General features: G+C 32.6%; 2 protein-coding genes across 3 annotated transcripts; one reads left to right on the forward strand and one right to left on the reverse strand.

The window, feature by feature from the left end:
* Positions 1-330: 330 nt before the first annotated feature.
* LOC122601176 (DNA-directed RNA polymerase IV subunit 7-like) lies at positions 331-4,435 on the forward strand. 2 transcript variants are annotated; one of them, XM_043773941.1, is made up of 2 exons: positions 331-523; positions 3,694-4,435. In XM_043773941.1, the coding sequence occupies exon 2, from the start codon at positions 3,702-3,704 to the stop codon at positions 4,269-4,271; it is 570 nt and encodes a 189-aa protein (XP_043629876.1). In that variant the 5' UTR covers positions 331-523; positions 3,694-3,701; the 3' UTR covers positions 4,272-4,435. The 2 variants fall into 2 exon arrangements, with proteins under 2 accessions (XP_043629876.1, XP_043629877.1); XM_043773942.1 differs by having other exon boundaries at positions 332-523; positions 3,708-4,435.
* Positions 4,436-11,121: 6,686 nt separating this feature from the next.
* Positions 11,122-12,526, reverse strand: LOC122600551 (receptor protein-tyrosine kinase CEPR1-like). Its single transcript, XM_043773283.1, has one exon. The coding sequence runs from the start codon at positions 12,457-12,459 to the stop codon at positions 11,191-11,193; it is 1,269 nt and encodes a 422-aa protein (XP_043629218.1). The 5' UTR covers positions 12,460-12,526; the 3' UTR covers positions 11,122-11,190.
* Between the last annotated feature and the right edge of the window lie 1,320 nt (positions 12,527-13,846).

Raw genomic sequence — 13,846 nt, forward strand, 5'->3', positions numbered from 1 at the left:
TTTTGTATGTTATTTAAAATGTTTAAAAAGTAATAATATATCATTTTAGAATTGACTCATATAACTTTTCTTATATCAAGAATAAATCAATTACGTATACTCTTAAAGATGGTTAAAAAAAATATTGGTTCACACACCCAAATAAAACGTAAAGTTCTGATTTTATAAAGGACTTAACCTAAATACACAAAAAGAAGACATGTTTATGCAAAAAACATTTTAGCGGACAATAAAAAAGCGAATCCCAAACTTTACGTAACTAAATAAAACAACGATTTAAATCGGCATTAAAAAAAAAAAAAAAAGGAAAGCTGATGATAGTTTTTATGGAAGACAAAAAGGAGAAGGAATGATATAAATAGCAATTTGGGCACCATTTCCCTCATCTTTTTCTGTCTAAATTTTGAAATTTGAATCTCTCTCTCTCACACACAAAATCTCTCTCTAACAAAGGCTTGATTTCAATTCTTCAGCTTAAATCCACCAAAACCACGGTGGCTCCTTCTCTTCTTCCGTCAACCAGGTTTATTTTCTTTCTACAGATCCCTTTTCCTTTTCCAAGTGTGTGTTTTCTATTTTTCCTTTTATGTAAATTATTAAACTTTAAAATGAATAACGGACCCATTATCGTATATAGTATGGAAAAAAAAAAAAAAAAAGTAAAAAACACATGCCATAGTTTCTTGATGGATAACTTTGTATAAGGGTATGAAGCAACTTTGTATTTTGAGAAGGCTAGGCTTCATTTAATGCAGTATAACATGTGTCTTGCGAGTGCATGAGTTAGCATTTTCCTAATTAAGGAAATGATTGAGGATACCATTTTCATTGATGATCATGATAAAATTGTTCTTTTCGCCAATGAGTCTTGCTAAATAAAGCCTCAAGGGCCGTAGTTAAGTTGCATTAAATAGTTGTGCACTTAGGGTTAGGCTTTTAATACGGAATGTACCACTTTTTATGCATGTTAACTTGTTAAGTGAAGTCTAAGGACTGCATTTAGTATTTCTCTTTCGCTAATTTGTGACTTTAGGTCACATGCTAATTATCATTTAATGAACTCAACAATTTTAAAAAATAAGAAAATCTTGTTCATTATTCACATATTAGTAACGAGCATAGTGTTCGTGCGTTGCGGCGGCTAGAAGGTGAGAACAATATAAAAGGGCGGTGGTGGAGATCGACGGAGGCAGTGGAGAAGGAGGCCGGCGGCGGAGGGTGATAAAAGGTCGATAAGAGTGTGTTATGATTAGAGAGAATGGGGAAGAGAAAGGTATATAAGGGTTTTTATATTTAAGTAGAGGTATTTTGGGAAGAAAAATTATGCTTAACTTCTTAATCCTAATTCTCTTTATAAGGGATTATAGATAAAATAATTTCCAGTTCGAATTAATGAGTATTAAGTGCATTTCAAGATATCTTTAATTTTGGTTCTACTAGTCACATCATGCGCTGATATCCAAACAAACCGTTGGGACGAGTTTTACTCCATGGACAGCCATCCCTTTCAACTTTAGTGTGCAAGTTACTACGAAGAAAATATTTGATGAAGTTATCTATACATTGGTGAACTTGATTTTGACGGTTCATTTTTCGCACAAAATGCAGTGTCATTGGATGAGATGCATCGGGCACTTGACTTTATTGTAGTTAGAATTTCAAATGCTATACCTTATTCCTCCTAATGTTATATAGATAAATCTATGAAAACCACCAATATTACTATCAAACTTCCCATACTTTTTGTTCTATTAAGAAGTTTTAGTTAATATGGAGAATATATATAGGAATTTGCATGCTATTTCTGTAAGAGTGAATCATAAGTCTGATGTTACATTACATTTGCCAATAACGTATCACGTATGTATCTAGATGAGGGTTATTATAGTATTAGTTGATTGGTTTATGCAGTGTTCAGTTATCAATCTTTAAGAAAGGTCACTAGAACAGAAGACATGTGTGGAATAAGTAAAGAGACGAATTGAACACGCATTGCTGAAACTACCAGAAAACTGGCTTGTACTTAGAACTTTCTGTGGTTATGTGATTGGAACTAACATATTTAGACTTTAAAACAAAGATTACGGATTACCCCTAATTCCTGAAGTTGTTAGGTTAAGATATACATGATGTATATATGGTCTGCCGTTAGTCTATAAGCCAAATATCAGATGTAGAATTTGAAATTCTATCATTCAATTCCGAGGTTTGGAAAAACAATCTATGAAAGGGATAAAGCACTAGATAGTAGAAATTTATATGATCAGTTTCATGAAGAAAATAGCATGTGAGTGACAAATCTAGATTATAAACTGTACCATGGTCATCTGAACTCATGTCATCATTTGCGAGGAAACTGTTATTGCATTTTATTATCTTGTTGATTTTTATGTTTTTTTAATTTGGTGTGCCCTCTTTTTTCGTCAAGTGAATGGACCCATAGTTCTGATCTCTTATGTATTACTAAATTTTTCTTCTGAAACATTTCATTTCCTTTTTCCTTGTTACAATATATTTTGAAGACAATCACCATTTGGTATTTTACTGTTTTCGATTTAGAATGATACATGAAGTGATGAAGGTTACTCTGGTCATTAAAAGCCAACAATGTCTTAAGATTAGAAATAAATGCAAGAAGATAACTTCGTGAACAACATAGGTTTTTTACTTTGATATCATGAGATTGGCTAGAAAGTATGAAAAGCTTTCAAATTATGAAGGTTATGCAATTTAGTTGTGAGATACACATCTTCCCGCTAAGCTTCTGAGTACCATGTTTTAGTTGCAAACTTTGTAGGCATATGTTGACAAAACAGAAGCAACTTGAAAGTGAACTTTGGACTGATGACTTTTAGGCTGCTATGATTCATGAGCAAACATAAAACGTTTAACCACTGGAGCGCAAGCTCAGTGCCTCATCTTAGCTATTGCTTCAGAAAGTCTGAACTGTGAAGACTAAATATGAACATCAAGGATTTTTTAGTGATTGCCCATTAGTTTCCGTAGTATTCTCATATTCTTTTTCAACAATTAGACTTTTACTATGTGATAGAAGATATGTGCATAGCTCAGAGATGTGGTCTCACGGTTTTAGGTTGTGATCTACACACTTTGGATTTCCCAATAATAGTTGCACTTCCAATTTGTACAGACCAACAAGTGATATTTTCCCCTTCATAGATGATAGATGTGATGCAAAACGTATATTTTTTCTCCACGGAGCTTTCTAGTTTACTTTAATGTTGTTGCAATGACCTTAATAACATACCAAATATTATGGAAATGTGCTGGTTTATGAGAATGAAGATGTGGCTGTGGGTCCAACTTTCATGCTATTACTGGTAAAGGTGAGACATGCAAAAAAGAAAATGGAGGAAATTGATATATTAGTAATCAGTTTTATCTGGTGTATGATAAACAACACACTGTTTTCTTCATTTCTAATTGGTAAAAGTTATCTAAAGCCATCCACCTCTAGGCTAACAGTTATAAAAACCATTCAGCCATATGTCCGTATATATGTTTTGCTGGTTTCCCCTGTTTATCAATATTATTCCATATCAACTTGAATAAAATGAAAAAGTTTTGATGAAACAAGTGATCCTAACCAGTAGTGCACCAAACTGGTTTCTTTTAATGCTAAGGTTCTATGCTATGCTTCTTTAAAACTTGTCACTGATCTTATATGTCTAGTTATCTTCATGCAGAAAGAAACAATGTTTCGTGAAGTGGAATGTCTGTCCCACGTAGTAATTCACTCAAAAGATCTGAACACTAAAGGAGTTTGTCCCACAAGCTCAGTAGTGACCAACCTTCTAAAGCAGTTAACAAATTTGAAAGCCTATGAGGAATTTGGTTATGTTCTTGGAGTAACCAAATTGAAAGCCATTGGCAATGCAAGAAAGATTGGTTCCACAAAATACATGTTTTTAGTAGCCTTTAACTGCCGCACCCTCTTGCCTATGAAGGGTGAAGTTATGATTGGCATTGTGCACTCGATAAGCAGATATGGGGTTTTCTTGAAATCAGGTCCAATGAAGATTGTTTATTTATCAATCCGAAAGATGCCAAATTACTCCTATGTTGACGAGGGAAAACCGATGTTTCTGTGCAATGATATGTCAAGGATTGAGAAGGGTGTGGTGGTACGATTCGTGGTTCTTGCTACTAGATGGAGCCAGAGGACCCGTGACCATAATGTTCTGGCTAGTATTGACGGTGATTCACTTGGCCCAGTTGCTACAGCTGGATTGGATGGATTTGATTTGTAGTTTCTTACTAATTGTAAAGTCAATTTGGTCATTGCTGTATAAAGTGTCCCTCTTCAGGTGGAATGTAGGCAAGTAAAAAGATCGAAAGTTATAGCTGTAATTTTGTATACTCGTAAAGCTTACATCGAAATCCAAAGTCAAAATCTATCAACTAGTTTTTGGAACCAAGTGTCTCAGTTTAGGTATATTCTGCAGATGTTACCCTGGCTATAATTAACATATACGTAGAGCTTTTTCATTTTGTAAATGTCAGACTTGGGTTTACACCCGATACTTATATATGATTAAGAGTAATCATGTACTAATCACCTGTCATAACATATGAACTTTTTGTGTGTGCCTTCGCAGAAGTAGTGCTCAGCATTATCTATAGAACATAAATCGTTTTACTTTAAATGGCATGCAGCATTGAACATGTCAATTCTATAATTGTAACTTTTATCCTTAGCTCTAAAGCAACTTGTTGCTCTGCTCGTATTATTCACTGGAATGTTTAAACTACAAATATAATATCTAGACCAATGTTTTAAATATACCAATGTTTTAAAAACCGGTATTTAAAACATTGATCTAGACCCTGATACACCCAGGGGCGGAGGCAAATAGGGGGAGGTTGGCCATGGCCCACCCCCAAAAGCTAACTGATATGTATTTTAGGCTTGCATCTTGGTATTTACTAGTTTGGTCAACCTAAATATAGTTTTATTTTGGTTCAGTTTTAAAGCCCAATGTCATTTCTCTATAATTCCCTTGTACAGATATCAACACAAGTTCGTAGGTTTTAAATTATTTATAAATTAAATTTGGAGGTTTTTAATTTAGAGTCTTTCATTTTTTAGGATGAAATTTCCATCCACCCGGGATGAAATTTTTGTTTAAATTTTTTCATGCTAATCAACATTCAACACTCATTTATGTTTTTAGTTTAGGGTTTTGTTAGTGACAGCCCTTAGGGTTGTCAGTAAAAACTAATTGAGTGCATTAAAATTTGTACCTTGCTGTTAAAAAAATCAGGGGACGGTTTTTAATATATAATGTACAAGTTTTTAAGCATGTAATATGTTGTTAGTAACAGCCCTTAGGGCTGTCATTATCATTTTTCTTTAGTTTATTACCAATAATTAACTAACTTGTTCTTTTTATTTTCTAGTAATTAACTATCCCTTAACTATTTTATTGTTTATATATTATTACCGCTGTTATTGAACTAGTAATTAACTAATTATTGTTTAGATTTATGGTGGCATCTTTACTAGACTATTATCATAATTTTACTATTTATAATTATAAATTGTAATTTGTGTTTAAAATTTGGCTTCCATAATATGTTTAAGTGTTCCACTCACTGAGTGAACCATAGTTCTCTACACCGATGGTGATATTGTTAACACTATTAGTTTAGACACAATATTAGACGATTTTAATGGTTTGAGAGAGCCTCATGTATAACTGAAATGAACGGTTTTATTTTACAAGCTTCATATTTTGGTATAATATCAAGTATTTTTGCACTTGTATGTGTTTGATATTATTTGGCACACCCTGACCCCAAATCCTGGCTCCGCCACTAGACACATCCACATACATACCAAAATATAATACACAGCTTGTTTTGCAATCAGTTATACATAGCATTACTAATAAAGTAATATACGGAGTATGTAAGAATATCAAATCTTGTCATGAACAGAGTATGGGAAAGGTAAAATGTATACAAGTTTGCAATGTATAAAAGTCTTTGTCTGCAGATACAATACTGCTTTAAGTATAACCTCTGTCTGTGATGTATAATAATATACCTTATGATTGATATTTTGTTTTGAAATACAAAATAAATAACTTGTGATATATAATAAGAAAACCAACCGGACAATAGAAAAGGGGGAGAGGGGCCATATGTATGGGTTTGCCGTTTGCTCATGGGATAAATAGAGCGTTGCGTTAAATAATTTTAATTATTTGGTCGAATGTCATATTCTCACGTTCTTCTTTTTGTCACTTTGGATGTTACGTTAAATCCCTTGCGTCAGCAAAGTCATTTATAGAAGCCAACCCATGAGAAGAGGATATGAGATGTTATTTGATCATGAAGAATGATAACTACATGTGCTCAAATGAGTGATACACATAAACGTTCTTTATATAATATAACGTATATATTAAAAGCGTATATGTCTAATGTATACGTGTAATGTAAGAAAATAGAATGTGTTTTGAGTTGTGTAGCAAGGACAAACGGGTAAAATTTAGGGGTGACGCCGCTTGGAGCTCATGTATCCGTGATAGATATGTTAAAGAGGAAATTATAATAAAGGGTTAATATCACAAATGGCCCCTGTGGTTGTCGAAATTAGTATTTTGCACCCTGTGGTCGATTAATGCTTCTAGATGCCTCTATAGTTGCATTTTTTTTATCACCAGAAGCCCCTGACTCAAACGTCCGTCCATGAGGAGCCGTTAATGCCCTCACGTGCTACCAGCGTGAGGGTATTTTTGTTATTTTACATCTAAAACATCATCTACTCTTTTTTCATCTTCTTTTCAGATCTACATGAGTGTTTTTCAATATATCTATCCCATACAAACATTCACATAATAAAAGCATATACCATATATCAAAATTAGTATACAACCTCTGCCACCGAAAACATATATCAAAGTGGAACCAAAATCTTTTTCCAACCAAAAATATATCCTAGTGCTATTATTGCTTTCATATACTAAACAACAACAATTTCTTTTTAAAGTATTAAGTTGACTAACCTATTGCAAGTTTGCAACTACTACTTTACATACCCAGATTTATAGTTTTGATTCCAAGATTCTCCAAAACCCACTTCCCCACATGCTAGCTTTTTTGATGTTTGTCTGATCTGGATTGGATCACAAACTAGTATTATATATAATTAATATGTATATATATAGATTAGTTCCACCGTCTTATTTCTTTCCGGCGAGAACTATCACCACCACAAAAGACGGTTTGGTGCAGCAGATCTATAACTATATTATCAGATTATGTATATATATATATATAGAAATCAGATTATGTATATATGTAGCAATAAAAGGGTAGAACCTTTAAATCCGGTCACCTTTTTGAATCCGACCACCACCACAAGATCCGGTCACCTTTTTAGATCCACCACCACCGGCACCATCACCACAGATTCAACTACCTAAATGATGAGATTTGACGACCGTTTTAAATCCATCCAACGAGAACTATCACCACCACACACTGACCGTTTTAGAGAAGAAGCAGAAGTTGGCAACGGTGATGATTTCATAGATCGATGGTGTTTTCTGATTTCATATACATAGATATTATATATATAGATACATATAAGAAGGTTTTAGAGAGAGAAAAAAGGTTTCATAGTATGATTGGTTAAGGGTTTTACTATAGATCTGATAAAGAATGTGAAGGGGGGCAGAGAGTGTTTTAGCTTTAAAAGACGAATATACCCTCACGTGGGATGCACATGAGGGCATTAACGGAGGAAATTAGACGGACGTTTGAGTCAGGGGCTTCTGGTGATCAAAAATGCAACTATAGGGGCATCTAGAAGCATTAATCGACCACAGGGTGCAAAATGCTAATTTTGACAACCACATGGGCCATTTGTGATATTAACCCTATAATAAAACAATGTTATTAGATTAAATATTTTTATTTATCGGTATGTTGATTTATTAACTTATAATGATCTAATTTATGAGACTTGAATATTATAGATTTTTTTTTCAACTGTGAGATTTTTATTATTTTCTTTTATTTTTTATCCAGAATTATTCTACTTACTCAACTTGCTCCTTTACATAGATTTGAAATTAATGACATCGTCGTTGTAAATTTAGTGTCAAAGTTATGTAGATCATGACAACATAACACTGTTTTATAAAACTTTATATTTCTAATATTGTTTTTATATTTATTTAGTTTTAAATATAATTAATAACCTCATGTTATTATAGTTTATTTTTATTTCTGTTAATATCATGAAAATTGTTCGATATCATCGAATATACCCATACAATTTGACGCTCCTATGTGCCTTCCAACGCACCTGTGTGCCTACTAAAATACATTTTGTCAAGTCACATGATTATAAATGTTACAAGTTCACAATTTCAATTCAATTCCCACATTCAAATGAAAGTCTATAACCATATAGGAAATAGAATTACGCTAAACTAGAGATGTGTATAACGCTGATCGATATCGTTTTGTACCCATCGGTTTTGGTGATGACAGATTCGATAAGTGCTAAAACATATAGTATGTTTGACAAAACTAGCTGGTAACTGATAGTTGGTGACTGTTAGCTATAGCTAGAAGTTGATAACCAAAATTTTTTAAATATATTTAAGTGTTTGGCAAAATAGCTGGAACATTTTATAAAATATGCAAAATGACAATAATAAACATACATAAAATACACATAATACCATAGATGGAGCCAGAAAATTTGTTACAAGGGGGCAATTTTAAAAGTTATTTGTTATACTTATAAGAGTCGTATCCGCAAATGTAAAAAAAATTAGACCCTATCTAGAGAAAAGAAAATGAACCCTAAAAGAATTTCGTTCTCCACACCCAATGTAACACTCATATTTTTAAAAATACTAGTTTTTTAATAGATAAAGAACACATGTGTCATACAAGGTCTAATTAAATGAAAGTGTATTCAATAATAATGCGAGAAACCCAAAAAATATATTTTTTTATAAAATAATTAGCCTGAATGTATATCTTTCATAAATAACTATAACAATTATTATAATTAGTTATTTGTAATAAATATACATAATAATTTAAAATAACATATTTTTTTCACAAACAGTTACATTATTAATGTATTACACATTACCCAAACAAAAAATGTTTCTTTTTTTTTTCATTTTTTCTACTAATAATAAAAAAACACTCAAGTTTTTTATTTTCCCAAAGGAGAGATCTATCTAAAAATCAAATGTTTAGATGACCAATGAATTGCAAAAAATAAACTTATGATGATGAAGATAACATTTGTATGTATATTTTATTTTTTATATATATTTAGAATAAAATTACAAATATAGAATTTATAACTTTAAAAAATTACATTGTATAAAAATTGTAGTAGGGACAGTTGACCCTGCTGCCTCCATCTTAACTCCGTCCTTGCATAATACTAAACATAATACATAAGTTACTAGTCAACTAAATACATAGAAAGGAAACTAAATTGATTTCTCTACATATAAATTACTCATTTATATTAAAAAATCCACAAAAGCTTTTAAAAATTAAAACCCCACTTCATACCGAAAAAGTAAAAAATAAATAAAGCAACGTGTTGAGATTACAAATTGTAGTCACCTACCAATTAGTGTATGTTCTGTACGGCATATATACATACTACTACATAAGACACATTTTACATGTATAATATTATTAATATTAATATATATATATATATATATATATATATATATATATAGCAGCAATTAATAAAAAAAGGGTATTCAAGTAATGTTAGATACCAATAACTTCAAACTCGTTTCCAACGCTAGTGCGGTAGCATTCAAGCTTTAGACTGCATTCTTAAGTTTTATTTTGAAGAAATAAAAAAAGAAAAAGTAAAAACTATTAATTTTTGTATTATTGAGTTTTTGTTTTAAAAGAAAGGGAAGAGAAAGAAAAGGAAAAATATGATATTTGATCCCAAAACTTTCTTGCCACTTTTGGCAAGATTTAGAAGGAAAAGTGGTGAAATTATTATTATATCCCTCAAACTTATATAAAGATTTTAATTACTACAAGGCTATAAATGTAAAATTATATCTTTTTATCCTTTCTTTTCCTCAAGAATACATTTAACTGTCAACTTTCTTTTCTTTTCTTTCAACTCGAGAATGCCTCTTTTTTATGTAATTATCTATCATTTTTTCTCTATTCAATCTTCTCTTTTTCTTTTCTTTAAAAACTCGATAATACAGTGTTAAGCTTTTTCCTCTAATTTAAAAGTTTTAAGCTCTTTTAACCAAACAAAACTTTTACTAGATGAAAACTTTTAGTTAAAAATTTAAAGCTTGAAGCTCATAAAAGCTTGTTGCCAAACAAACCCATGCATAATATTGACTTTGGACCTCCTGTATGAACCAATACTTGTACGAGACTAGTAATTTCAATATCTTTTGATACTTATTCTGGAAACTTTCAAAAATAAATACCGTTTCCGATCCCAATTGAAATTCCATACCAACTTTTGCTACCGAAACAAGGGTCGAAATTTAATACCAAAGTTTTAAACTTGCCATTCCTAACATATGGTTAAACTTTTAATTATTTATTTATATCCTCTTGAAAATTATCTATATCTATATATATATATATATCATATAATATACATGTAATATTTTTAATGAAATTATTTACAATATATATTCATCAACCTTTAAAATGGTTACACTATCCCTTTTACATCTACTATCACACCACCATCGCCGTCATCACCACTCGTCCCGCCACCACCATACCGCCACATCGTACATGCATATGTCCAGTTTGTGTTTGCAAATATTAGTTTTAAGTAGATATATGTCAGTGGCAGTTTTATATACGTCATGAAAAAATTCGTTAAATAATATGATGGTGGCGTAAATAGTAAGGATGAAAATAATTAATCAAATATATGAAATAACGCAGGCTAAGCTAGTTGATTACCTCAAAACACCTATACAAAAATTTATAATAGCCTTTTAATTTACAAAATGCTATTGATCTCAAAAAGTTAAGTTACAAAATACTCCGTACATTTCTTAAACATAATATATATTCATCAAAAGAAATATATATTTGCAATTGTATAATTAATGTATAGTTATAGATATAGTAAAATAGATATAGTACATGAAGATGATCATGATTATACTACCCATTACTAAACACAGAGCACTGTCTAACCGGTCTAGAAACCGGACCACCTGCACTCGCCGGGCACGCCGTTAGCCCCACCGCCGGTGGGACCATACAATTATAACTTAAGCACAACGCCACTCCATCCGGCACCACACTTTCCTTCATCGGAAACCCCGCTAGATAATTATGCTGCAGATACAATGTCCTCATCTTTCCGGCAATCACATTTCCGACGTAACTCTCCGGCACTTTCCCGGCAAACCGGTTATTATTCAGAAACAATGTCTCAACACCTGATAAAAACTCCGGGATCTCGCCAGAGAGAAAATTATGACTGAGATCGACCGTCGATCCTGGACCGAGAAAAACCGCCGGCAAAGGTGATGATAAACGGAGCTCGCCGGAGAAATTATTCCGTTGAAGATACATTGATGAAAGAAATGAACAACGGAATAAAGAGTCAGGAATGGGCCCACTAAATTTGTTCATGCTTAAATCAAGATACACTAAATATGATGATGATTTTATTAAATTTTCTATTGGGCCCCACAGACCGTTACTCGATAACGACAAATAACGGAGCGTAAACGGCGTCGTTTCAGGTAATGTTCCCGATAACAAATTACTTCTTAAATCCAAATGAATGAGCCGTGATTCATCCGAGAATTCCGGTATTTCTCCGGCGAGGTTATTGAATGACAACACTAGCACTCTCAGCTCCAGTAACGATGACGTCAGGATCGCCGGAATCACACCGGTGAGTCTGTTATGACTTAGATCCAGTGTATGAAGCTTTTTGAGCTCGGTTATTGACTCCGGGATACTTCCGGTGAGACGGTTGTTAGTTAGAGATAACACACGGAGGTTTGGCAACCGGAAACCGATACTCTCCGGAATGAATCCGGTGACGATTCCTGGATAGAGGATGAACTGAGTTAACTCGGTGAGCTGGTAAATAGCTGTGTCGGATATGGTGCCGGCGAGACCTGGTGAGTCGGAAAGTCCAGTGCCGAGGAAGAGGGAAGTGACACGTGTCTCCCCGTTGACGACGGAGCAGGTGACGCCGGCGAATGAGGTGCAGATGTTTTCCGGTGAGGTGAAGTCCCATGAGGAGAAAAAACCGTTGGATTTTTTTAAGTCGGTTAGTGTGTATGTGAGTTGTTGAAGTGCATTGAGATCAACGGTTGAGATCTGTTGTTGAGATGATGGAGAGATTGAGATGATCAATAATGTGAGTGAGAGTGTAATGAGTTTTTGGAAAATGGTGTAATAAGAGTTCATGTTTTTTGGGTTGAGAAGAGATGGAGGGTGGATGGATGTGTATGACTTAATTTGTCAGAGTGGAAAAGGGTGAATGATATAAAGATGATGCCAAAAGAGAGCGTTTGTTTTTTGTAATGTAATGTAATTTTTGGAAAATTTCCAGAGCCACAATTTGAATCTATTTCTACATTTATCTACTTATTACATATTACCATAAAAATATAAAATATTTATACTACTTTATAATAATTATCGACCCTTATTTTTAGAAAGTGGTTAGATATAAAAGTACTAAATTACTCTCGATTAACATCCTCTATGAAAAGGGTTATTAGATATTACAAAATTTGCCCATAATAAATTAATTACATTTAAAACCTTATCTTGCTAATTTACATTAGAAGTTATAATCTTTTAAAATATTTAAAAAATCACCGTTACATCAATTTACATGGTTACACCACTCGACACCAATTGTAGATTTCATCACCACCCGTCACCGAAACCACTAAACTGTCGTCGCCGTCACCGCCGCCGCACTGCGCGAGTATCATTCTAGTTTATATACTCAATGTTTTGCTAAACAAAGTTATCATGCATTCATGCGTGCACTAAATAATTATATATTTACCATAAAATTCAAAAATGAGTATCTTTTTATATTCTCATTTAAAAAATATAATATTTTCATTCACGTTAAATACATCATTTATACTCGTATATTTCATCTTTGAACACTAATATAATATAGATCATGTTATTCTTTTTTTTCTTATTTGAGTAACTCATTTTGTAAGTAGCTAGACTAATTTTAATTTAAGAGCTCGTTTCACAACTCGTCTGGAATTAATTTTTGCTGATGAATATTTTTGGCCAAAGAGGGGTAAGGTTTAAAATTTAGGGGACCTTTAATTTTTAGTCTTATTTGAATATCAAATTAAAAGAAAGAATGGTGTGAGCCAAAGCGGGCATAACACAGTTCGACATGAGGTCACATTTGCTGATTTGCATCCACACCGCCATGTTCAGTCATCTAGCATGGTAGCTTAGGAATCAAAAGTTAACACTATCAATTCACAAAAAATACTTGTAAAATTTTGCTTTGTTGGCACTTGGCAATGATTATTCTGAGTATTACAACAAGAGGATTTGGTGTTGATATTATGCAAAGAGAAAAATGATGTGTCGGTTGGTTGTTGGAATATCTCAAGATTATTAACCCAATTCTTATACACTTATTTTGTAATTTCAAATAGTATTTATGTTTGCATTGTTTGTGTTTGTATAAGTAATTAGGGATTAATCACGGAAAGACCAACGTACTTTTTCATTTGTACACGGTTGCCCATTATATTTTTTTATTGATAAGGTTTACCCATATACTTTTCTTTTTTGCATACGGTTG

This window comes from Erigeron canadensis, chromosome 5 (assembly GCF_010389155.1).
Source record: "Erigeron canadensis isolate Cc75 chromosome 5, C_canadensis_v1, whole genome shotgun sequence".
In the NCBI taxonomy this organism is placed as follows: domain Eukaryota; kingdom Viridiplantae; phylum Streptophyta; class Magnoliopsida; order Asterales; family Asteraceae; genus Erigeron; species Erigeron canadensis.